The sequence below is a fragment of the Vidua macroura genome, chromosome 18 (genome assembly GCF_024509145.1).
Source record: "Vidua macroura isolate BioBank_ID:100142 chromosome 18, ASM2450914v1, whole genome shotgun sequence".
In the NCBI taxonomy this organism is placed as follows: domain Eukaryota; kingdom Metazoa; phylum Chordata; class Aves; order Passeriformes; family Viduidae; genus Vidua; species Vidua macroura.
Window position 1 is genome coordinate 1,163,284 of NC_071588.1, and position 26,478 is coordinate 1,189,761.

Consider the following 26,478-nt stretch of genomic DNA (forward strand, 5'->3'; position numbering starts at 1 on the left):
GGAGAGGTTATGGCTGAGAACCATCCAAGACTGGGAGCTCTCCAGTCCCAGTTGTGTTATTTGCATTATTTCACCACGAGAGTGGATTTAAAATTCTCTTCTCCTGTTACTCTGTCTTCCCATGTGGATGAGCTCATTAAACATCCCAGCCACTTCAAAGGGAGGTTACCAGCCTAGGATTTGTCCTTCATTTCTTGGCTTGGAAATTCTTGTTCCTCCAGCTTTTTCTGTTTCTGATGGAAGATCAAGACAGTAGAATATCCTCCCCTTTGCTGAAACGAAGGGCCACTCTTTAGGGAACTACAGATAGCCAGTTCATGCTCATGCTGTCTTCTCCACCCTCCTCACATGCACACAGGTTGGCTCTATCCACCCTTCATGCACTGGCTTCAGCAAGGACTCCCATGTGTAGTCCCACAGATGTATAATCTGTGGGCATGGCAGCGTGGGGCAGCCACAGCCCACGCCCAGATCCCTGCCCAGAGCTGTACCTGCATCGTGGTCATTCCCACTTCCCGGCCGATGAGGATCCTGCCCTCCTGCAGCCTGGCAATGTGGGGATCCTCCAGCTTCATGAAGTCCCTGACCAGCTCTGTGATGTCGAAGTGCCAGTCCGAGCCCAGCAGGTAGCTCAGCTGTCCCCAGGGGCCCGAGTCCTCGGCCACGAACTGCGTCAGCACCCTGACCATGGCGTGCTGGTACTGCAGGGTGCAGCCCCTGCCCCTGCGCTCCTCCTCGTCCTCGTCATCGCTGTCCCTGGTGGGCCTGGTGGCAGCAGAGAACACAGCATAGAGGAATGTTCTCAAAACACCCCTGAAAATTAACACTGCAGTGCTAATGGAGAGTGCCCCTTAAGCAGAGCCCTCCCTTCTGGATTTCTGGACTACTGATGCCCACCTCACGTGATGGAGGACTGGACTGTGCCACCTTTTCATCTGTGCTGCCATCTCCAAACAGCACCTCTGCCAGTGGACCTTGCCGGAGTTCCACGCTGTGTTTTGTTGCCCAAGACAGACACACGCACAGAAGCACAGTCCCACAACTTTTACACCTTTGTTGTACCCGCAGATGCCCAGTGCAAAGCTGGGGGTTCCAGCAGTGCTGCTCCTCAGGGGAAGGCGCTGCATTTCGGGAGCATTCCTTTCACAAATCACCCAAGAAATGTAGTGACTCAAACCCACCTTTTGCTGGAAACGACGGGGACTCGCCAGCCTTTGATCTGGCTGAGCTCAGTGTCGGAAATGTCGATCTGGAGGGGCAGGCGTGGCACCCACACCGTCATCTGCAGGGGAGCACTCAGGTACTGGTAGGTGAAGTTCACCAGAGCGTTCACCTTGCCTTTCATCTCCTTGCCGTTGACAAAAACGTAGTCACACCTGTCAGAAACCTGAGAGGGGGAAGGAGACAAGGTGATCACTGTGATCACAAAACCACCTCCAAGTGTAACCCTGGCAGCTCGACCCCAAAACAAAGAGAAAAGGCTCCCCTCTCTTTATGCACGTTAATGAAGGCCTTGTACAGTGGGAGCAGCTGAGCACAAAGCCCTTCCCTGGCTCGGGAGCACGACTGAGCTGGGGGTGCCCAAGGACTGGGCATTATTTGTGAAACCTGTGGTTGATTTTCTGCCTGCGACGCAGCGAGCTCCAAACCCATGGCAGAGCTGGGGAACTCTTAATGAGCAAAACTCTTCCCAGCTTGGTCAAGAGGAACCCAGCAAACCCAAACTGGTCTCCACAGGGGCAAGCAGCCAACCAAAGCTCTACCCTGAAGACAACCTCCACCAGGGGTGATGCTGCTTTCAAGACTGGCTCTGCAGTAGATTTCACCCACTGAAGAGTAACAGAAGTCGACTCATTTCCTCTGCAATAAACATTATCTGTTTGTAAATGTTTACATTTTGATTAAAGCTGTAAAGTATTTCTAAACACTACAGCAGATTTATCATTAATATGTAAATGCTGTCCTGAAATATAAGCAAGCATTATCATAGCCGTGTAAGAGTTATATCAGTAATCACTTCTTTAATCAGTGTTGTAATTTACAGACCATTGAGTTTTCTCATTTATTATGTTACTGAGTACTAGTGATAAAATCACTCCTGGATATATAAATCATTAAGAGAGATGCAGATAGTATGAAGTGACTCCATGTGATAAAGTCATTGTCATTTCTATTCCTAAAGGTGTCATAAATGTCTGGGGAAATCCTGTGGCACATTAATCATACATTAAGTGGTGAGCAGTGGGAGCTGCTGCATTACTGAATGAGCTGGTATGTCTGCAGAAATTAACAGCAAGCCCAGCAGATCCCAGCTCCTGCTCTTGCTCCCATCCTGTCAGAATTCTATTTCATCACCCCTAACGAGCCTTGGCAATGGTGGAAATGCATCTCCCCACCTGAACATGTATTTACATTATCATCTGCTCCCTTCTAGCCATTCCCAACACTGTTTTGCTCACATGAAGATTATCAGCTGGCAGTGCTGATGTCCCCAGACTAAGCCAGCAGATGGATGTCCTCCGTGGCCACAGATGCAGGAGCTGAACTGCTCCTGGTCTGACACAGCCCGTTTGTATCCTCTCTCAGGTTTAGGCACTGCTCATAGTCTGGTAAAATATTTGATGATGAGATTGCAAAAAGAAACTTCGGAGCACGCAATACAAACATTTCTCTGCCTCGCTGCCTCAGAGGGTTATGCTCTAACAGCTCTGTTGACTGAAGCACTACCATGTGCTACAACACCTGACCCATCCCTCCCTTCTTCTCCCTCAGACCTCCCAGGGCCGGTTTAAAAAGCCTGAAGGGGCAGAAACACCTTCATTTTAGCACAGTGAATGCCATGGCCTATTTTTCCATCTATTAACTTGATTGGCAATACAGGAACAGGTTTAGTTCACAGCAGGCTGTTTCAGAATGACTGTCTGATCTCATCTAAAAGCACCATGCAGCAGAGGTGATGAGGAACCCAATACTATGTTTAATACCTTATATAATGCCAGGCAGTTATTCAGAACACACCCTTAGATGGGCTGCTTGTTCTTTCTATGGTGTCTCTGCATCAGCCTCACCCTGGGAGAGGAATCCTGAAAAGGTTTCTCATTAAACAGCTCCAGCTGCAGGCAAGCAAGGGCTGCACATCAGGAGTCCCAGCCCTGAGCTCCTGCCCAGGGAGGTGTTGGTGCCTAGAACAGTGAGCAGCCCCTGGGATGGCCCAGGGACACTCAGCCCGTGTATGTGGGCTGCTGGTGTCCATCCTAGGTCTGGAACATTCGACAAAGCAGCTTCAGATAAAGCTCTTGGCTCTTCAGCCTTGCCTTCCTTTGAGCAGAAGTGCTTGGGAGGCTTGTCAGCAAAATCTAGCTGACCTCTGCCTGGAGCAACAGCCACTGCTGTCCTGAGGCTGGCTCCACCCCACTCATTTCTATGCAGCTCAAGCCAAAGACAAAGTGAACTTTCTGGTTTAGTTGTGCAAGTTGCTTATTTGTGCATCGCACAAACCACTTGCACGCACTGATAAAAGATTTCTGACAACACACTCGGCTTCAGACTGGTCAGGTCTGGTCCAGATGTATGATTTTATATTGTCTAAACTCAATGTTGTCAGTAACTGAACAAATCTAACTGTTGGGGAAAGAAAAAGAATAACGGTGGTAGCAAAACTGCAAATCCAAAATGGCTCTGGGCTGAGATCCAATCTCCATCTGTATTTGGAAAGCTGCTCCAAGCCTTTGTGGCCATGGCACAAACAAATGGCTGAACAAGTCCATACAGCATCCTAAGGAGGTGGCTGAGCAGCCACCACAAAGCCTTTCCAACTGCTCCAGGTTGATATTTATTACTGGACATGCATCAGCAATGCTGGCAGGTCTTTAGGAGCTGCATGGTGAAAAACACGATTCTCTTCCCCAAGAACAAGCACTGCTAATGTCCCTACACTGCTTCTCCTCTGCTCTGTACTTCTGATAAAGAGGCAGCACAGAGGAGAGGAAAGGAGGAGCAAAGCTCAGGCTGCACTGCATTCCTGTAATTCTGTGTGCATTTCAACTCTTTCCAGGCATCCATCCTGGAAGATCATCCATCACCCTGGACAGAGAAAGGCAACACTTCCCAAGCAGTGCTACACAGGAGGAAGTGTCTGTCACCTGGTCACGGGTGGCTGTGCTCTCTGTGGGCTCAGGACACCCATCCCTGTGCAGTGTGCAGCTACAGCCATTCCACACCTGCTCTTCTGGAAGCAACAGGGCTCAGCTGAGCTCAGCCACAGCACAACCAAAGTGACAGCAGGGGCCTTTGCCTTCCTTGCCCTTCCCTCTCACAGTGACACTTAAAAAATCAATGAACAACGTTTCTCAGCCTCAGAGGACAGATGCAGATGGACTGACTGCTCCAATTTACAACTCCAGCAAGCCCCAGCTGGGGTCTCATTTGCTGGGCACATGCCCCTCACAAAAAAGGTTGTGTGGTGCCTCACCAGCTCCCCAGCTCAGGCCAGCTAAGGTGGAAATAACATCCCAAACAACTTGGTTCTGGAGTTAGCCAGTGCAGGCTTGGCTACACTGCTTTGATCTGTTCTCCTGTGGGGTAAAACAGGATGGAAACACAGGGCTGGCAGGGATGACCAATGTCACATGCAACCATGGAGGAAGGATAGAAAACAGATTAAAAAGAAAAAAAAAAAAGGGTCACATTAGAACTCTCTCTCTCTCTCTCTCTCTCTCTCTCTCTATATATATATATATATATATATATATATAAAATTGAAAAGGTATATTTGATGTAGAGTTTTTGATAGTTAGAAGTACTTTTCTGTTTTCCTCCAGGCTTTTGCCAACGCTTCTGGAAGGTCAGGGAGCAGTGCAGGGACAATCTCAGCTGTGGGTCCTGCCCACTCCAGGTCAAGAAAGTTTCTAACAGAAGCTGGAGACTCTGTGAGCAGCGACGTGTCTCTCATCTCCTGTAGTATTTATGCTTTTACTATGAAAACATCCTCCCTCTGAAAGTGCTTTTTATCTCTGGCATCAGAAGAAGAGAGCAGTGATGAAGGGAAAGCCTGCTTAGCCACCACCTTTAAGTGATTGGGTTTTTTCTTTCCTGCTTAGCAGATCAGCAAGAAGTTTTGCATTTTAAAGAGCTCTCTGATGCTATTTCAGCAGTTTCTTTCATTATTAAGCTGCATTCAGCTACTTTTCCCTTTTTTTCTATTTTCCTAACTTCTTTCTCCAGATTAAAAGTAAAATAAAGAAGCAGACAGCAGAGACAGGGCTAAGCACAATTCCCTAGAGGCTTCCTCTTTGTCTTTTTCCTGGCATTATATTTTTGTGCCCCCTTGTAACAAAGGCCACTGCCTTTCCAGATGTCTTGGATAGATCTCTCTGCAACAAATCACATTTTATTGAGCTGACAGAGAAAACTGCTTCCTGGAAATCACGAGAGAGGCACTCCTGCATGGCTACCTGTGGCACTCTGTGACTGGGGAGAGAACATCCCTCCCCCCTGGCATTCTGCAGATGGGCTGCAGTGAATTTAGAGGACATTCCTGGAGCTGTTACCAGTCCAGTGCAGAACCTCTGGGTCTCCCTTCACTTCCTCAGTTCACATTCAGCTTTTGATCCCACCGTGACCTCTGTAAGGAGGGAGCACGAGCTGCTGGAGGGCACCACAAAGGATGTGACAAGGACACCACAGCCAGAGAGGGGCTGCTGGCACCTCTGGAGAGTATTGGGTTTGCCAGGTTAAATTCCACTCCAGATTCCTGAGAAATCTTCCTTCAACTGCTGGTGGAGTCAGGCACTTTTAGAAAGACAAATTTCACGTCGAATACAAGCTAAGGCTGCCTTTCAGAAGATGGTGAACTCAAAGCACTGTCTGTCCTGCTTCGTGTCTGCTGTACACAGGAGTGGAAAGAATGACACCTGTAAAATCCAAAAATAAAGGAGTGGTTGTCTCTGTGAGTCTACTCTAGTCCAAGGTGGTTTGCACCTCTGGAGATACCAGCCCAGCCTCTGAAGGACACTTCAGAAGGACAAAAAGAGAAGATTTTAGTGCAGCAATCCTGCCAGGTTTATGGAGGCTGAAAAACTGAGAGGCATCAGTCCATTTTCTAGGTAGAGGCCAGTGTGGTTTAGGAGTGAGCAGGAATGGGGAGACGTGGTACCAGGGGATGTCCTGCTTGTATTCATCAGGTTCAGAATCTTGCATTTTTGTCTGTAAACCCATTTACCCATTTCTGTTATACTGATGTAAATGTTGCTAACATATTCAAAGGTTACATAAATGTTTGAATATTTATGACAGCACTTCTATGAGCAGAGAGCTTTTCCAGTGCCTCTTAAAGGAATCTTAATTTCAGTGGAAAAAAAAAAAATTACAGGATAATCAGCAAAGAATAGTGGTGTTCAGCACTTCTCATACATGAGACTCCTTGTGTTCAGCTCGGTGTCATCCCTCTGCCACAGCAGGAAGGCACTTGGAGCTCATGGAGGTCAAGCTCTGGGAGCAGCCATTCCTTGCATTAAGGAACACAGAGCACCAGGATCACTTATTCACCACAGACCAACACAGGAAATATTATTTCAGTCGTTTACAGGAAATATTACACAGTGATAATCATCCCACACGCTTTTTGGATATTCATGCCCTTGCTATGGAATTTCTCCCAAGATTTCTCTTTAACAACGTGCTCTGTAGAAAGGGAATTATCCTCTATTAAATTCTACAGGTTTTGAAAGAGAGACTCCGTGTGGCTCTCCAGCCTTGATTCCAATTAAACACCACGGTCTTATACACAAAGGAAATCCTCTGCTACATGAACATTAGGCTTCCTAAGAAGGATTTCAATGCCTGGCTGCATAATCCTGAATAATCAGTAACCTAGTGGAAAACTGAAGCTGTCTCAGGGCCCATCATACTCATTTTTTCAAATTAAACTATTTAAGTCGGATGAAAGTTAAAGCTTCAGACCTGAGCTCTTCCATGCTATTTACAGCTTTGTGGCAATGTTAGAGCAGCCTCCAGAAGGGAAACCTGCATTCCAGGAGCTGCTAATTGCTCCAGTGGCTGGGCTGGCCAGGGCCACCCCCGGCTCCCAGGGATGCAGCTGAAGCTCAGAAGTGCAGCCAGGAGCTGCCAGCCAGCACAGGGGCCAACACAGCCCTGCAGGCTGGCCAACTCTCACCTTAACTCTGCCAAGGCTTGGTTTTCTCCCATTAGTGCAAGAATGACCCCCAGAGTCCTTTTCACCCCCCACTTTGTGACCCCCCAAAAGAATGGATCTGTTTTGTGAGATGGCTGAGGAAGGATTCCCACTCTGGCACAGGGAGCAGGGCAGCATTATCTGCACGGACTGACTTCAGCTGCAGCCCTCAGAATCAGCAAGCTGCAGCTCTCATGGCACACAGGGCAGGCTGCTTTGGGGCTTTGTGCTGCTGAGCAGCTGCCACATCACCAAGAGGCTCCAGGGCTGCCAGCAATCCACAGGAACAGCACAGGGATGGAGCCCCAGCACTGCAGAGGAGAGCTGGGCAAAACCAGGGCCATGCTTCGGGTGCAGTCTGGGCTCTCTCTGCTGAGCAGGGTCTGCATTTTCAGTATCAGCAGCCAGATTAGCAGAACTAAGCAGAAACCCCCCAAAGCAAGAGAGCTTTTCTTAGGGAAAAGGCTGTACATTATCTAATCTCATTACAGAGATTTCAGAGGCAGCCTTGCAGAGCAGCAGCACTACATTTAACTAACTGAATATCATTCACTACGACAGAACTGAGAGAGTAAAAGGGGTACAAAATGCCAGCTGAGACTGGAGGGCATCTATTTGCTCCCAAATGACCAGCTTTTGAAGCTGAGCTGTAGCTGTGCTGAGCCACAGGAGCTCTCTGCTGCAGCTCACATTATCACAGAACACAAAATCTGCCTTGCTTTGTGCACTCTCCAAACAAGCAATTTCTGAAATGGGGACAAACAGAGAGCTTGGCTCCTGCTCACTGGGGATATGGCAGCCCATATATGCAGCACAGCCCCAGATATCTTGCTTGGCAGGGCAGGATCCCAGGGTGGAATCACTTTTAATTCCATCTCACAGTTTGGGCAGTGGTTGTGCATTTCCATCACAGTGTTTGTCATTCCTTAACTCAGTGTGCATCTACAATACACAGATTCACAGTGAGTAAATTACAACCGGGGGCAGAAAGCAAAGTAGAACCAAGCCATCCTCTCTTCTGACTCTGTCACTCAGACAGGTCTGGAGCACACTGATCATCCTCCCATCACCTGCAGCTGGCTCAAGACCGGTGCTGTTTCTCCCATTTCCTTTCCCAGTCCTGATCTTGAAGCTTTGGAGGTGATTTTGAAGCACCTTCTGTGGAACTTGAGGTGCTGTTGCTGCTGCTGTGACTTTGGGCTGTGCTGGTTCTCCACCCCCAGTGCAGGTAGGCAGCTGGGTGAAGGCACAGGGCAACAGGGAGAGAAGTCTGCAAGGATGTAGTTGAGAAGTTTCTTCAGCTGCCCTTGAAATTTTTGCCTATTATGTGATGGCAAGGTATTTACAACTTTCTTTGCTGAATGCACCTCAGCCCATGCCCGTTTTGAGCTCCAGTTTCCACAGAGGCTGGCTGCTGGGGGAGTGGTGCTGACCATGCCTGACAGAACATCTCCTGTGAGCTCCAACCACTGCTGCCCTCCTTTCTCTCTTGGCATCTGGCAGAAGTGTCTGGTAAAAGCTTCATTTTTATAAAGCTCCTCTCAAGTTCTGCTGCTCTGCTGATGTATATTGATCCCATAAATCACGGGACTAGGGGAAGTATGGAGGAGGGCAAGGAGGAGGACTTTCCATTTGTTATCCTGTTCAGAATATAACATAGCAGCTTTGCCAGAAGAAAAACCTTCAAAGTCACGGGGCTTCAGAGCAGCAAAACAATGGCATTTCCATGCTGTGACTTTCCTCCCTGTTTGTAAAGCTGTTCAGTTTGACACAAATGACTCTGCTCACACAGAGTCAGAAGGGAGGAGGAGGCAGCAGAGAACCAGGCTGCTGCCTTTGGGCTCACAGAGAGATGCAGCTGCTGCTGTCCAGGGCTTTCAGGCTATTTTCGGGTGTGGTCAGTGGGAACTGCATTTGCAGCTCCTCAGCTGCTGAACACAAAGCTCAAACCAGGGAAGGGGACTCTTGTGTTCTTCACAGCAGCTCACCTGTTCCTGCCGGTGACCCAGGAGCCTGAGCAGGGTTTGCTCCTGAGCAAAGAGCACAAAACATCAGCAAAAGCAGCAAAATCCACCTGAGCTCCCAGCAGAGGGCAAGGAGCCTGTGCATGCAACTGCAATTGCTATTAATGGATGCAGCTAGATGGAGCCTATTGGTAAATTCCAGCTTAGAGAAAGAAAATTTGCCTTTTGCTTCCTTTTTAGTGCCACAATAAATTTTGTGTCCACTTTTAAAAGGTTGGACCACTGTGTGAAGGTCTAGAGCACTCAAAGGCATTTAAAGTTCATGAAATCAGCTGTAAATTTGGAAATAAAGACTGGGAACTATGAGACAATAAAAGAAGCAAAAGGAGTAGCAGTCAGCACATTCAAAACAGTGCACTGAGCTGCCCTGGGACCACGAGCATCACTGGGAAACTCTTACCTGCTATTTGCAGATAGATTTAAATTCAGATTTCCACAGAGTTCTGTTACTGAGAACAATGTAATTCAGCCCAGCTGAAGTAAAAATTAATATAAATAAGCTTTGAGCTGATGGCCACTTGCTGGGCAGGAGCATTACCTTTAAGCCCTTTACCAGAACTAAAGGACTTTTATTTGATACTAAACATTACAGGCCAAGTGCAGACAGGCACTGAGCATCTTCAGCTTCTGGCCTCACTCTCAGGTTTGGCTGAACCCAAATTACCAGAAATTCCACACAATTAAAAGCACACAAAAATATCTGCCTGAACCTCTAGATGATAATATGAGTAAGTATTAAATAGCTCTCAACAGCTCTCATCAATAACTCCTTTTTTTCCCCTAAGTTTGTGATTTAAGGTAATCTACAGGCTTTACATGAACTGTAAGCTCATGCACACAGCCCTTGTACCATGGGCTCTGCCCAAAAACAAAATTTATGATGACTGGATTTTATTTTTAAGCAGAAAGGTTATTCCCAACAAGGTCTCTACACCAGGATTTCACAGAGAAAGATATTTCTGAAGAATTGAACATAAAAGCTTGATGGAGAATTTCAAAATGAATTAAGGATGAAAGGCCTCTGTGCTCATTTGAAGCTTTCTGAGTGCTTTTTAAAATCTGAACCAATTGAAGATGTCAATTTGCCTTGAACCCCAAACCACTTCCCCATGTAAAGAAAGAAATTTTGTGGAAACAAGAACATTCTAGATGGAAAAAAAAAAAAACCTAAAAAGCCTTTTTTTCCTTTATGATGAGATGAGAAAACCTTTTTGTTCCAAGCACTTAATTGAGCTGTGTTTTTCAGCCAGCTGTGTGTTTTACAGCAGTTAGCACTCGTGTCACAGCCACATCCCTCCAGAGGTTCTGCAGGTATTCCAACCACACAGGAGACACCTTCTCTCACCATCTGAGCAATTTCCAACCAGCTCTGAAGAGAAAGAAATGGCACCTGAAAAATGCCCCTGGCTGATCCCAGTGAATGCTGTGCTAACCTCCACTCATTTGTTCCACTTCAGCTTCAGAGTGCCCCAGGCAGGGGAGGCTCCTGGAAGCCTCTCAGAATGTTCTGATGGTGCAAACATCGTTGTGAGGAACCCTTTTAGTGCAGATAAATGATTTCTGCAGAAAATAAAGAGTAGAGCACAGCAGGGCCCCACGTGCTAATCAAAGGACACGGTGCTCCAGGAAAACATTCTTCCCAAACAAATTGCAGGAGAACTGCAGCAGTCCAGCAGCAGCAGTGTCAGCTCCTGCTTCCCCATGTTGGGCAGACACAGCAATTCCTCTGCAGGCCTGGCAGTCAAGGACACCTCACTGCCTCAGGCCCCCAGGGATGGAAACAAAAGGGAATTTTGGGGGGAGTAAACTTGGGGTAAATGACTTCATTACCTGGACCTGTAATTGGAAGATCAAGCCCCAATATGCAAATGGACCAAACTTATAAAAGTGTGAAAACCTGTGACCCATGGCCCATTTTGGGTGTAGCCCCTGGGGGCTTCATCTGCCCTAAATGTACCTGAAGGCCCTTCAATAAATACAACTGCTTTTTATTCCCTTAATTCTGTCTGCCCTCTGTTTTCAGGTAGCCCCAAAAGGCACCAGCTGCACAAGTGGGAATGCCCTGCAGGACTGGCTGCAGCAGGAGGAGCTGTGCTGCCCTGGCAGTGCCACCCAGCACACTCTCAGCAGGCTGGCAGCCCTGCACTGCAGCTGCTGGGCAGTGCTCATCCAGCCCAGCCCAGCCAGGCAGCTGTGCAGGGGAGAGGCACAGCTGGAAAGGTGGTGGGGAACATCTGGAGCAGCAGGGCTCACAGCAGAGCTGCTTTTGCACTGAATGGAATCCATGCACAGAGGTGAAATTACCCAGGCACTTTAAAAGTGGGACAGGGATAACAGTGGCACTCGGTGTGGTGGCTGTACAGCTGCACCTCACTCTTCCCAAAAATCCCTCTCCTTACGCCGTGGGAACAGGAGCAGGGTTTATTTGCAGGAGCTGATTTGGTGGTTACTCCCAGGCTATTTTCCTTTTGCAGATGAAATGTGAAAAGCCAGAAGGCACTGGGTGGCAGGAACTTACTTTAATGACGTCCTCCCCGGAGGATTTGCACTCCACGGCCTCGGAGATGTCTGTCACAGCACTGTTCTCCTCGATGGACACCACCTTGATGGGCACTGCCACCGTCCTGCCCGTCAGGATGGCCGTGTTCAGGATCTCCGTGTCCTGCACCCAAAACAAAGCACAGCACTGCTCACACCAGCTCTGGGCGGCCGAAGGTCCCAGCTCAGCCCCGGAGAGGTGCAACCTGCTGGAAGGCAGTGAAACCCAGCCCTGCTTGATCTGCTGCATAAACACTTACAGCAAAAAAGGCAACCCCGGCTCAGGGCAGAAGTGCTGGTGTCTGCTCCAGACCAGAAGGCTGAAGGACAGCTTTATTAAAACTGCACTATATTACATTAATATACTATTTAAAGAGATACTGTGCTATTCTACACACTCACTGCTTACTCACCCATCTAACTCAAACTGTGACTCTGCTGAGAGCCCAACACAGCTGGATCCCACTGGGCACTGAGCCCAAACAACCTTCACCAGAATCCAGCCCAGCAATCCCTGCAGGTGAACAATCTCCACACCACATTCCACATGGGCAAAGCAAAGGGGCAGAGAGAAAGATTGTTTTCTCTTCTTCTCTCTGTGCTTCTCCTGAGAGACAGGATTGTGTCTGTGTCCAGAGAATGGGAATGTCACAAACACTCAGTGCTGCACTCCGTGCAACAGCACCATTCTCTAATTCACGTCAGGCACACCCCACAGGTATCTCCTGCTTTTGAGATGTGCAGGGTTATTCCCAATATTCACCTTCCAACATGTGATTTCAGAGCTTTTACTAATGTAGGCTTGACTGGCAATGTTTGGGTAAGGATGAAAGAGCCTCCAATGTAAAAATGAATCCAAGCCCATTGCAGAGACGGGGCCTCTCTGTGAACTCTGTGTCTGGAGCTGTTTCAAGATTATTTAATTTCCTCTGATATGGCCAGTGAAGCAATGTAAGGAATCCAGAAGGAGTTAGTGATGCTGTTAACTGCAGGGGAAATAACAAGGAAATTTGAGGTCTGAACTGGGGTTGTGGCATATAAAAGCCTTTCAGTGCACCATGGACCAGGCTAACACTTGGAACTCCTCAACTGTGTCAGCATCACTGTATTCCCAAGATTCCCATGCAGGAAAAACTTCAAAGTTTTCTCCAACTTTTCAGCTTTCAATATAAAGTGAATCAAATATTCAGCAAATTCCTCAGCACTGAAATCATGAGGACTGCAGCCACTGATGTCAACAGCAGCAAAATGGGGCACTGACACTGTTGATACTGTTTTCAATTCAAGTTTAGTGAGTCTGAAATTTAGGTCAGATTTTCTTTTCATCTGGCAACTTGTTATATCTCAGGTTCTCCTGCAGCTCTCTTAAGAAATCCCATCAAACTTAAAAGGGATGTTGACTGTTCTAGAAATGTAAGAACCCCAAATGATTCCTATTGCAGCATGAGAGATCCCCAGCACTGGGAAGGGACTGGTGCCCATCCAGCCACAGCTCTGAGCAGGGATGGAAACCTTTTGCCTTCACCTCCCCTGAAAGCAGCCATAACTCATGGGTATTACACAGATTAAGAAATACTGATGTATAAGCAATTAATATATTGCACACTATACTAAAAGCAATTTTCAGCTCTGCCACTTCCCTTCCTGAGGCTCTAAGTGCCCTGTGATAGTTAAAACAAACCAGAAAAAAAAAAAAGACCAAGGAACAAAGCCTTGATTTTATTGTCTTTTTTGTTTAGAACTAAAATAGAGAAGCATGTATCCTCTATCCCTGGATATGGAACAGCCTCATGGCACAACTGCTGCCTCCTGTGTTTCCTTTATATTGCTGCAATAAAGCCAAAGGCACTTCAGGGAGAACCAGCCATTGTCTGCACCACAAAACCTGACAGAAAACTCTGAAGAGCACAGGAAAGCATCCAAGACTCCTCAAAGGCTGAACTGAAACAGATCAAAATAAAGGGAGCTCAAGCAGGCTCTGTCTGTCTGTCTGTCTGTCCATGAGCACCCTGAACGTGAGCCACAGCACCCAGATTTGCTTCCCTGCATTCTCCCACCCCCTGCAACACCCCTGAATATCCACTGAGAAGCACAACTCACATCTTCAGGGACATGTCTATAGTAAAAATGTGGGGATACCCCAGATGTGGGAAGAAATTATGATGTTTGGTTCTAGATCAGAAGGCTGAAGGACAGCTTTATTAAAACTATCCTGTATTATATTAATACACTATTTAAAGAGAGACTGTGCTATTCTACACACTCACTGCTTACTCACCCATCTAACTCAAACTGTGACTCTGCTGAGAGCCCAACACAGCTGGATCCCACTGGGCACTGAGCCCAAACAACCTTCACCAGAATCCAGCCCAGCAATCCCTGCAGGTGAACAATCTCCACACCACATTCCACATGGGCAAAGCAAAGGGGCAGAGAGAAAGATTGTTTTCTCTTCTTCTCTCTGTGCTGCTCCTGAGAGACAGAATTGTGTCTCTCTGTCCAGAGAATGTGAATGTCACACATGTCAAGCATCACCAGGACAACAATTGCTCTCCAGCAGCACAGGAAACCCAGCAGCCAGCAGAGGTGGGGGCCTCTGGGTCTCATTTTTAAATGCAATAAACTGCCCTGACTGCAGGCTAATTTGGGAGTACACAAACAGCATTCCTAAGAAACTTTCAGAGAGACTAGAAATTCATTTAAAATGAAGGCACTTTTCAAAATCACAATATCTTGGCCATTTCCACATTCTTTAATTTTTAAAATCCCCCAAGAACAAATCTACTTTCTGTGCAGGCAGCAAGTAGAGTTATAAAATGAAGTTTATTTTATGTGACAAAAAAATTGAAAGCATCTGATAGAAGTGTTTGGACTTGTTCCCTGAGAAATTCAAAAATGAGGGAAGTAGAGTAAATTAAAAAAAGAAAAACCAGAAGGAAGATGCAGTGTAAGTCAGCATCAATATCCAGGTCAGAAAGAAGTCTCTGTAAATGAATTGCAAACCCTAAAAAAGCCAGGACTGGCACTTCCACAGCTGAAACAGAGCTACACAGATAATCCTCATGGAAACAAGGGAGATGGCAGCTCTGACTTTGGAAGCCTCCAACTGTCTTGGCAGCACAATGCCCAAATCCCAGCAACATCTGACTCTGATACTGCAGAGGCTGAGTTGCCTTTCTTGCCTGAAGAACATCTACAAACTCCCAGTTTGGAAGGTTCTTTCCTGTTACCAGGGCTTCCCTCCAATGGATACAACCTATGAAGGAAATAATTACTATTTAAATGCATTTAATTAGCAAATAGCATAACTAAAGAACAAATTCCCCTCTAATGATTAGAGGAGAACTCTAGTGGTTAGGCTCAAGGAGGTATCAAAGGAGGTATCAAAGCAAATCATTGAATTTTGTGTGTAAGAAATTACTTTAAAATGTATCGACAGAATTTGCTGCAAAACCACTGTTGTCCAGGAGATCTCCAAGCTTTCCTCCTCGAGCTGCTGTTACAGCTCAGAGCACCATAAACCTCCACTCACACTCTGGCCTTGCCCGTGTCAGGGTTAATTTGGATAAAGTCCACTAGCAGCAGCACTGGCCTCTGCATTTCCCTCCCCAGCTGCACTGCTCAGAGAGAACTGTGCAGGACTGCCTTTCAGAAAAATCACCTCTTTCTTAGAAAGGGGAAAGAACGCCCCTGAAGCAAGTGTGTTCCAGGCAGAGCTCAGAAGGCTGTGCTCACATCTGCTCATCCAGAGCTAGGTACCCCTAGGGCTGACTCTGCAGCAATCTCACATTTGATTCCATCCCTTTTCAGTCAGGAAACTTGCACTGATGGCAGTGGGAGCTCTGCACAAAGAACAAAAGAATACAAAGTATTGCTTGGATTCAGCTGAAGAGCAAACCTCACGTTCATCCAGCTTCTCAGTTGTAAGAAGCATTCAGCCATGACTGATTCGGGAACTAATTCAACATTAAATTGTGGCAGAATGAGGAAGCAGAGTGACAGCTGTTTAATTAAACTCTAAATCCGATTAGATGGTGTTATCAAGAGAAATCCACGGGAGCCTGAGGTCATGAGAATGGTCCAGTGTGCAGGCTGGAAATGCTGGGAGTGGAGCCTCCCAGGATGGTGTCAATCGTGGCTCAGCATTCAGGTTTGTCCCTCACACAGCCACGCCACCTCACCAGTGCCAAAGCTGTGGCACAGACCTGAAGGACTGACACAGAAATGCCATTCGTGTTTTGATAGGGAAAGTTGCTTGGAAGAGCATGTGGGAAAGGGGCAACTGGGCACTGTCAGCCTTAAAATGAACCCAGCAGCTGCCTCCCAGCACAAGGACAGAGCCAGCAATCCTGGCTGCTGACGGGCTGCAGTGGAGACAAAACCCACCCAGGAGAGCTCCAGGAGCTGGGCTCTGCTTCCACTGAGGCTCCCCCATCACCCTGAGGAACGCTGACTCCCTGGCAGCACGTTTGCAAGAGGAGATGGAGACGTGGGAGATCTGAAGTGCCCATGCCAGCTGCAAACAGCCCAGGTAAGGCAGGAGGGGCACTGAGCTGAGCATCACAGCTCCTGAGCAGCACTGCAGGCAGCTGTGGGGCTGGTGTGTGAGCCTGGCACCACAGTGGCTGTGGGTTCAGTTCTTAATGCTGCTGAGATCACAGCTGATTAACAAAAGAACACTGGTAGGCAGCAGGCTGTGCTTATCTCCGTAATCCCACGATTAACAGTAAATTATACATTGTGCTTTCTGCCAGCTGGGTGCTCTGACACTCCACATCCACAGGACTGGGTACACGAGGGGAAGGAACATCCTGCTTCTGAAATTCTCAGCACAGCCCGCAGAAGAACAGGGGTGTTCCTACAGACCAAGGGGTTTGGATGACTGGGGACCCCTGAGGCAGAGTCACCCTCTGGCAGGAGTGGGGAAGGGCAGATTCTCTGGGTTGGATTTTGGGCTGCTCTTTCACTTGATTCCAATACTATTGGCCCATCACATCTCAATCCTGCTCTTCATTTATCACTTCAAAACAGGAGGGCTTTTAGTTCATGAGTAGTATCAGCTGCAGGAGAAACAGGGAACTGCTGTCCAGGAGTGAAACCCAAAGGGGACAGCCTGCTTCCCTAACAGCATCCCTCAGTCTCCAAATGTGCATGCAGGTGGAATCCAGGTCACTCCATGACTCTAAGGTCCACACTGCCAAGGAAGATGTTAGCTAGGGAACAAATTAACTGTGGAGAAAAAGCAGGCCATTCCAAATCTACATAACAAACAGACTTAGTGAATAAAAGTTGCCATTTCTGCAGTCTGTTTCTGACGAGGACAGGAGAACAAAGGAGCTCGGAGTTTCCTCTGGATGCTAATTGCAGCCGACAGAGCCAGCACTGTGAGGTGTCTCCTCCTGCTAAAGCTCTGCTAAATACAACAACACACAGGGCACAGGAATTCAGGGCAGCACCTGCCCCCAAGAACAAGCACAGCCCAAACGTCTCCCCTGGACACACACAGAGCTGGGGGCTGGCACTCTGCTGTCCTGCCACGCACAACACCTGCCCAAAGAGCCTGGGATGGCTCTGGGTCTGCAGGAGGGGATGTGGGACCAGGGCTCTGGGTCTGCAGGAGGGGATGTGGGACCAGGGCTCTGGGTCTGCAGGAGGGGATGTGGGATCAGGGCTCTGGGTCTGCAGGAACGAGGGGATGTGGGATCAGGGCTCTGGGTCTGCAGGAGCCTGCACAGGGGCAGGAGGAGATGTGGGATCAGGGCTCTCGGTCTGCAGGAGGGGATGTGGGATCAGGGCTCTGGGTCTGCAGGAGGGGATGTGGGATCAGGACACCAGGGAGGGATTCAGACTCCCTCAAGTGGGATCTTTCCCACTTGCCAGCAAAGTGGCTCTGACAGTTCGAGCCCACCAGTGCTCAGGCTGGGCTGGAGCCCCTCAGCAGCTTCTCCTGGGGCTGGACCACTGCCAGGAACACAGTGGCAGCATCCTGGGGCCAGCAGGAGAGAAAGCAAAGCTGGGATGGGAATTTTCTGGGCCCAGCACAATCTTCCCCGTAGCTTTTGTGGACAGGGTAATTTATGATCAAGATCTAAGTGTCTCTTCAGAATGGGAACTCAGTGTTCTGCAAATGCAGTGCCCTTTTAATCGAGGATCTCGTCTCTGTTTAGTCTCCACATTAAGATAAATCTTAATTACCGGCCCCCTGCATTAGCAACAAACCATTCAGTTTTCTTCCCTGCTTGCACAATTTTCAAATACCCTGCCAGTGGAATTTTTGAGGCCTGATAAATTACAGTCTGCAGACAGAAAAGGGGGATGTAGGATATATTAACAGACAGGGATGCAGAGAAATATCTTTGGATCCTTGGATGACTAATCCCCACTCTCCTTGCAGGGAATCCATCCTGTTAGCATCCAGACGTGCAGAAGGGAGCATCACCCATGATCACTTTGATTTAGCAGATGCAGACTGGGTTGCTAAATGTAATTCTTTCATCTGTCAAAAGTGAGCATCCCTTACAAAGGAAGAAGGGACTGGAGCACCTAATTGCTTGGTTCTGTCTGCAGTTAGTGCTGTGAAAGGCTGGCATTGCCCAGCTCTGTGTGTGGGCACCCAGGCCACGCTGCCCCAGGGTCAGGGACAGAGCTCTGGGCTCTCCCCACAGTATTGTGACAGCAGGAGCTTTGTAATTGTGAATAAAAAAGTGCAATTGTATCAGCATTCCATGTGAAAAGGCCATAAATGCTGTTCTGGCCAGCAGGGAGCAATGGGCACACCCTGGGTTATGAGCAGGAGGAACTGTTGGAATCCTGAATGCTGAGAATTTTAAACTTTCTGTGCTTAAAGACACAGACCCACAAGAAAACACTACATTTAACCTGAAGTCGTAGAACAAGCTTTTAAAATTGATTAATAGCACTAGGATTACGAGTGTGTAGTTAGTTAAAAATCTATAATATCACAAAGTAGAAAACTTAAAGTTTAAAATTTTAAAATATAAAAATAAATATAAAACAAAATAAAAGTTTTATGGCAAATGCAAGTTGTTCTTCTTTACCTTTTTCCTTCTTCTTCACAGGTTTGAGTGATGCTTTGTGATTAAACACAAAAGTTTGCATTGTGGACTTCAGTTATTGAGTTAAAAGGGAAAATAATCTAAGTGTCCTTTCTTAATTAGATAGTTTAATTTTAAAAGACCTATAACAAGAGTTAGTTAGCCATTTTGTACCTTGCTAATAAAAGACTACAAAACTCACAGTAGTGAGACTGTAACACCAATAAGAAATAATAAACACCTGAGTCCAACCATAAAATACCATCTCAAGTGCCTTCAGTCCCAGCCTCAAAAAGCCAATAAGGAACCTTCCCAAAGGGACAAATCCTGAGAAATTCTGCTTTAAGCTGAGGGCTGGTGAATGCCCCTCCTGCAGAGCTCGTGGGAAAGGAATTATCCTGGCAGACAGGGCAGCTTTCTGTGACTGCTGCAGGGGATAACCAGCCCATCCCCTCACTTCCAGCTCTGGAACCAGGGGAGTGAAGAACCCTGGACAGCCAGCAGGTCCAGAGAGGCAGAACCACAGAACCACGATGCCCCTGAAGCCCCTGTCACTTCTTCCACTTCTGAACAACTGAGAATCAAATTGAGATTTCTTTTAACAAATTGGTTTCAGAAGCAAACATTTACTTCACTGTATTTGTTACACTAACTTTATCATATGCAGTTCATAAAACCAATTCAAAACGTAATTTTGGAGCTGTATTATTTTGCCACGGGCACTGAGACTAACCAGGAAATCTTATTTCCTCTCCCTTGTGAAATAAGGATCTAAGCACCTGCATTAATATTTCTACCAGTCAAGTTCCACTGCCTGAATCTGAATTCATCCTTTCCCTAAAAGCAGCCCCATCCTGGTTGTCAGTGCTGAGCAGAGACTGTGCTGAGACTTCCTACACCAGGAGCACCCAGATCCACTGGGGGGATAACTATTGTAACTGCAGGGGAGCCTGGTGGGCAGAAATGCTGATGTGGGACTCCAGCTCAGAAGCTGAATGATTTCTTTATTATAACTGTGCTATCACACATTAATATACTATTTACAGGAGATACTGAAACTACAAACCTGCTTTTCTAACTACCAAATCTAACTCACAACTGGTGCCCCTCTCTGAGAGCCCAGCCACAGGTGGGTTGGATTGGATTGGATTGGATTGGATTGGATTGGGTTGGATTGGATTGGATTGGATTGGATTGGATTGGATTGGATTGGATTGGATTGGGTTGGGTTGGGTTGGATTGGGTTGGGTTGGGTTGGATTGGATTGGATTGGGTTGGGTTGGGTTGGATTGGGTTGGATTGGCCACCAGGCTCAAACAATCCTCACCAGAATCCAACCAAGCAATGACCCCAGGGAAACAATTCTCCAAGCACATTCCACATGGGAAAAACAAGGAGCAGAAATAGAAATTGTTTTCTCTTTCTTCTCTCTGTGCTCCTCCGTGAAAAAATCCAGAGAGAGACAAGAATGTGCCTGCCACAGATAACTGAGTCTTCTTTTCTGAACAGATCTATGGATGAGGAAAATCCTTCTTAGAGCCTCCCTGCCCCTGTGCAGGCTCCTGCAGACCCAGAGCCCTGATCCCACATCCCCTCCTGCAGACCCAGAGCCCTGATCCCACATCCCCTCCTGCAGACCCAGAGCCCTGATCCCACATCCCCTCCTGCAGACCCAGAGCCTGATCCCACATCCCCTCCTGCAGACCCAGAGCCCTGATCCCACAGCCCCTCCTGCAGACCCAGAGCCCTGGTCCCACATCTCCTCCTGCCCCTGTGCAGGTTCCTGCAGATCCAGAGCCCTGATCCCACAGCCCCTCCTGCAGACCCAGAGCCCTGATCCCACAGCCCCTCCTGCAGACCCAGAGCCCTGATCCCACAGCCCCTCCTGCAGACCCAGAGCCTGGTCCCACATCCCCTCCTGCAGACCCAGAGCCCTGGTCCCACATCCCCTCCTGCAGACCCAGAGCCATCCCAGGCTCTTTGGGCAGGTGTTGTGCGTGGCAGGACAGCAGAGTGCCAGCCCCCAGCTCTGTGTGTGTCCAGGGGAGACGTTTGGGCTGTGCTTGTTCTTGGGGGCAGGTGCTGCCCTGAATTCCTGTGCCCTGTGTGTTGTTGTATTTAGCAGAGCTTTAGCAGCAGGAGACACCTCACAGTGCTGGCTGCAATTAGCATCTGACACCTTTGGGTTTGGCTTCCTTGCTGAATAAAAGACTTAAAAAGTATTGAAGTGTTCTAGTTTTCTTTGGTTTATTTTCCAAGTATATCTGGGGAAATGCACAGCCCCCAAGTCAAATCAAAACAAAACAAAGAAATTGATTACTCCTATTTATGAACTGTAGACCTCCAAGTACCACTATAGCTAAGTGGGTCTTGATTCCATCCCTTATGGATTTAAAAAAAATATATATTATATATTTTATATATTATATATATAATATATTTTATATATGATATATTAAATATATATATATAATATTTTATATATGTTTAAGAAAAAAAATATAAAACTGTCACTGTTTTATCTTAAAACCTGCAGAAAGCTGATGGGAGAAGTGAATTAATAAGGACATGGAATAAAATCAATGTTTTCATGTTAGATTGTGTGGTTGCAGTTTGTTTTTTGTGAGTGTTTATCATTATCTGTGTGTCTCACCAGTGCTGAGCCTCTGGCTGGGGCCCCTCTGCCTTGCTGGAGCTGTGGCACCAAATCCCAACAGGAACAATATTAAATTATATTATATTACATTATATTATTTATTATATTAAATAAATACATAAAATTAAATATGGAAAACCCAAGCATTACACCAAAGCTCTCTGCTTCCCCTTGGCTGAACAGCCATGTCAGGATTCAGTGGCCAATCTGTATTTGCAAAGAAAGATGGCATTTCCTGCTGTGTGGAGGAAGAGTCTGGAACTGAAAATGACTTCAAAGGAAACATTTCTGGAACCTATTAAAACTTAACAAAAAACTTTAAGGACAACTGCAGGAGATGGGAAACAGAACCCCACATTCCATCTTTCTGTAACCACTAAAAACATAGAATAAGGACATAAAAGTGACTGGAGAAGATGGGAAGCAGAAGCCTACATTTTAGTTCTCCAAGCATATACATAAACTAAAAAAAAAAAACAGATTTTTTTTTAGAAGATGCTTATTTGTAACACAGGAAACTACCTGCTCCTCTTTGTGCCACTTCAGTCCTCACTTTCAATATTTAGCTAAATTGGCTTCGAAATGAAAGCACTTACATAGGAAACATTACCTAGAGAGAAAAAACTGTAGTTACGGCTTGAAATGTGATTACCTGATATATTCCAAGTCCAGCACCATAACTGGCTCTTTTTAGCACAGAAAATGAAACAGATGAAAATGTGAGAAGTGACAGGTTAAAAGCCCTTATGCTGAGACCAACACACTCGAGAGCCATTGCTGCTGCTGCTTCAGAGCACGGCTGCTTATGGATCTAAGCACACTTGCAGGGACTTCTGAGCACACTTACACGTGATAAATACAAGCAATAAATTGTCCTAAGTTCTCTTGAAAACTTCTGTTTTTATGCATTGATGCAGTGCCTAAATTATACACATTTCACCTCTGGCAGACGCACAGAAGCATCTACAACACGCAGCCATACACAGAATTTTTAATTAATGGGCACCCTTAGACAAGTGCTGGGAAAACAGAGTGGAGAGAAACATACCAAGAGCACTAACCCGAGGGTGGTGAGGCTGATCTGAACCCTGCCACTGAGGTGCAGGAATTTTAAATGCTTTATGGACTCCAAGGATTAAGTCCCAAGGACAATGTCTTGTTTTAAGTAACTGGGGTACTGCGTGATACAGGGATGATTTTTATGGCCGCTGTGGAGGTTGTGAACTTGTTTTATTAATATGCCATGGATTATTAATGAGTTGCTTTCTCCTTCTAATAGGCAGTATTGATGTCCCACAAGTTCCTGCAGCTCCTCAGTTCTTGGCCCTGCACTTGGCTGAAGTCTGTGGATGTCAGAGCCCCGTTCAAACACAGTGGGAGTGAAGCAGGCACCTTCTGCTTCAGTATTTCACTTTAATTTAGTCTGGTTTGAAATCAGCAAGAGGAACTTCCTACTTGCCCTTTTCTTATTTTTGGCTGTACAGTTTTAATTTTTGATAAGCAGAATCTGTAACAAAGACACCACAAACTCTTGTGCAACCGCTATGAAAACGTGGTCATAAAAATGCAGAAAATAGCCATTATTATTTCCTATCCTTGTACCTAGATTGTTTTTCCTTTTCAAATAGTTTATTGATTTCACTGACTTCACAGCAGCTCTACATAAGCAAAGCACACAGAGGGCAGGAACAAGATTATTGCATTAATGAGAGCAGATACTGTACAGACATCAGAAACTCACTGCGGTTAAAAAGTGAGAGAGTGACACAGGAAAATTAAATTATTGATCAGACACATGTCTGATAGACTCGTGGGCCTTATAGAAACTGAACCTGGCATACATCTAGGAGGAGGAAAATTAAATATATACAGTATGTATAATCACAGATGCAATTATTTCCCCCTTCCTCAAGCAGAAACAAGTTTTACCTTCAGGGGCTGCTTGTCCAGATCCTGCTGCAGGCTCCTGGCCAGAGAAGCACCCTTGGAGGAGGCTGCTCTGATCATTGTGTAAGTCAGGGGTATGACAGACAAAGGGATCAAAGCCATTTCTTTAAAGCACCATTTTCTTTGTTAGTGTAACCCGGAGCAATCCCAGTGACCATTAACTTTATCTGAGCATCTCACAGCAACTTCCAGCGCTGAAAGAGGCCTGAAAAAAGATCAGTGTGCTTGAGAGCTTGGCCTTTTTGTCCTACTCTATCGGATGGCCTCATAAAAGACATCACCTCTAGCCACAAACCGGGTTCACTTATGGAATTACTCTGATTTTCACTCTTCAGGGCTGCACCACTGAAGCAGGGGAGACCAGCATCCATGCTTAAGCAGGGAATTTTCCTTCACACAGAACTGTCACCCTGTTCTTTTAAAAGTTTTAAAGGTCTTTCAAAAGTTTTCTATGCCTTCTGATGTTTACATATTTCTCCTAGAGTTTCTCACACACTGCGCATGTGTAAAATAATAAATTATGTGCAAAATATATAAAATAAAATAAAATAAAATAAAATAAAATAAAATATTATGTGCACATTATATAAATAATGTGTAAAATAATAATTGTTTTACATTCTTCTCTGTGAGAAGAGAGAATTGATAAACTATTAGTTTAACCAGTGTAGTTAGAGAAGTAGCAATTTCACCCTCCAATCCACTATCACTTTTAAAATTCTATATATTACAAAGTCAGAAATAAAACTTACTTCCTTTTACTCTTTTAATCTTAGTATAAATGTGTGAGTTATTTCCTATCATAATACAACACAGAGCCAGCAGTACAGAATGATCCTGTTGACAGTAAAAGGGTTTTAAACTCATGGGGATTTGGGGAGTGAGAAGGAAAGTTGGGCCCTGGGAAAACACTCTAGGCCTTGTGCTTGCTGGAACTGCACCTGTGTGACCAGTATATGGTAAATGACAGAATTGTTAGATGCGATGATTGTTTAGTAATTCAATATAATTACTGGTTAATCGTAGAATAATCATGAGAAACTGTGGTCAGGGGCCTGAGAGACCACGAGAGATTCGTGCTTGAATAGGATCAATGTATACAACAGAGCAATGTAAGTTTAATAATTAATATGTAAGTTCCATAGGGATAGAATATAAAACACGTTCAGCTCGAGAGCCATGTGGGGGTCACATTTGGGGCTGTAGCCCTGATTCCCAGAGCTCTGCAACAAAAGCACCTGCACAGAACCATATTCCCTGATGATGGGGGTTCCTGAACGCTGCCACCAAACCCCTGCACTGTAGCACAGGAAATGCTTGTAAAGATGAGCCAGAGACTGAGGCAGAGACTGACTGCACACAGACATGTGGCTCCCACCCCGCCAGACAACTCCTATTTTTGCCTATCAGAGCTCCCAGGGCTTAATGAGTAGCCCATAATTTGGATGAGGTAAGAGCAGCGAGGAGGAATTACTGAGTCTGGAATGACTTATTTATTACCACACCAAGCTGACTCCTGGAGCTTCCAGGCATCCTTAAAGCATATGCCTCAGGATACCTGTGCCAGCTGGCAGCTCCCCTCTCAGCCTCGCTTTTCAACGCTTCCAATTGACATTTTGTCCCAGCTCCAGCAGCCAGACCAGAGAGAGGCTCCTCTGCTGGCTCAAGCAAGCAGCAAGCTGTGTAAAACTGCCCCAAAAAAAGGCACGGGGGAGCCTGGACAAAGTGATTGCTGAGGACGCCCAGGTCTGAGACGGATGGCTTTGGTTTCTGCTGCTGACATCATCGGTGCAGCAGGAGGCTCCTGCCTTCTGTCAGCTCCCCAAAATGAGAGCTCAAGAGCACAGAGAGGTTACAGCAAGCCTGGACCTCAGCCAGCCTCAGAACACAAAAGGAAGAGACTTCACCTTTAAATCACACAAAGGTGATTTCTGCCCGCACGCTTCTCCCCCCCCCAGGTTACATCCTGGTGAAGTCTGGTTTATGCAAATGAAAATAAAAGTGTTATGCCAGGGTAAAAAACGTCCACATTAAAGAAGGAGAAGAGATGAAGTGGTTCTCCCTGGCACGGCACACCGAGAGTGGAGCTCAGTAATGAGCCTCAAGGCTTGAGCTGCAAGCAGCAGTTTGGGGGTAGAAGGTGTAAATAAATGTGCAATTCTGCAGAGCCATCCTGCACGTGAGCACATTATGGGGTGCAGTAACACTCTGCCGTGCCTCTCAATTCTGAATTTACAGGCTAATGTTTCCCTCTGTCATTTTCTCCAACTTCCCAGTGAACTTGAATTATTTTTACACTTATTTAGTTTAAGCAAAATACTCATTCCACAGCCTCCAAAGGACACAGAGCTCTGTTCCTACAGGACCTTGGGGAGCAGAGTACAACACAGTCACTCCTCTGGCACTGACACTCAGCATTCAACAGTCACCTCCTGCAATTAATAAAACTGCACTGTTGCTATTTTTCACTAATAGAGGATTTCCAAAAGCAAATTACAGCCATAAATTACATCACTGCAGCCTGTATTATTGTTCTGTGGGGTAACAAATCTTGCAGAAAGACAATCAGCTCTGCTAGAGGAAAAAAAAAAAAATACAGAGGACAAATCAGATGACTGGGAACTGATTAAAATTAATGTCAGTGGTACTTTTTTTCCATTTGCCTGAAATTCCCTCTTTCACCAGCGTTCTGGTGGTCGTGCCATGGTGCTGGAGCTTTAAATATTAGGCATGATTTGTTTCTGAGGGGGAAACCCATCTTGATCAGTCCTGTGTTTGTGTGGATTCCCCTTGCAGGGGGACACCCCACAGCAATGGGGCCAGGGAGTGACAGGGCTGGGCTGGGAATTCCCTCAGCACAGGCATCACACGGAGAGCTGGGCCATTAAGGCCTGGTTTAAAGTGGTTTTTTTTTTGGTGGTCCAAGCTTTGGTGAGGTTCTGGTACCCCTCTGGTTCTGGGATTATGGATGAATCAAATCCCATCCCCACTGCTGCTCCCCTTCAGCAGCTGCTGCAGAGAAGAGAGAGCCAGAAGCACAGTGCCAGCTTTGTCCCCTGCACTGTG

The 26,478-nt window shown here is 46.5% G+C and overlaps 1 protein-coding gene across 2 annotated transcripts in view; it reads right to left on the minus strand.

Annotated features, from left to right (window-relative positions):
- TMEM132C (transmembrane protein 132C) overlaps positions 1-26,478 on the minus strand; it is a 184,253-nt gene that overhangs the window by 10,244 nt on the left and 147,531 nt on the right. For both annotated transcript variants that reach the window (XM_053994211.1, XM_053994210.1), the window contains exons 5-7: positions 11,735-11,878; positions 1,182-1,387; positions 492-765 (exon numbers count right to left, since the gene is read on the minus strand). In XM_053994211.1, the coding sequence (XP_053850186.1) occupies positions 492-765; positions 1,182-1,387; positions 11,735-11,878 (624 nt within the window). The remainder of the gene's footprint in view (positions 1-491; positions 766-1,181; positions 1,388-11,734; positions 11,879-26,478) is intronic.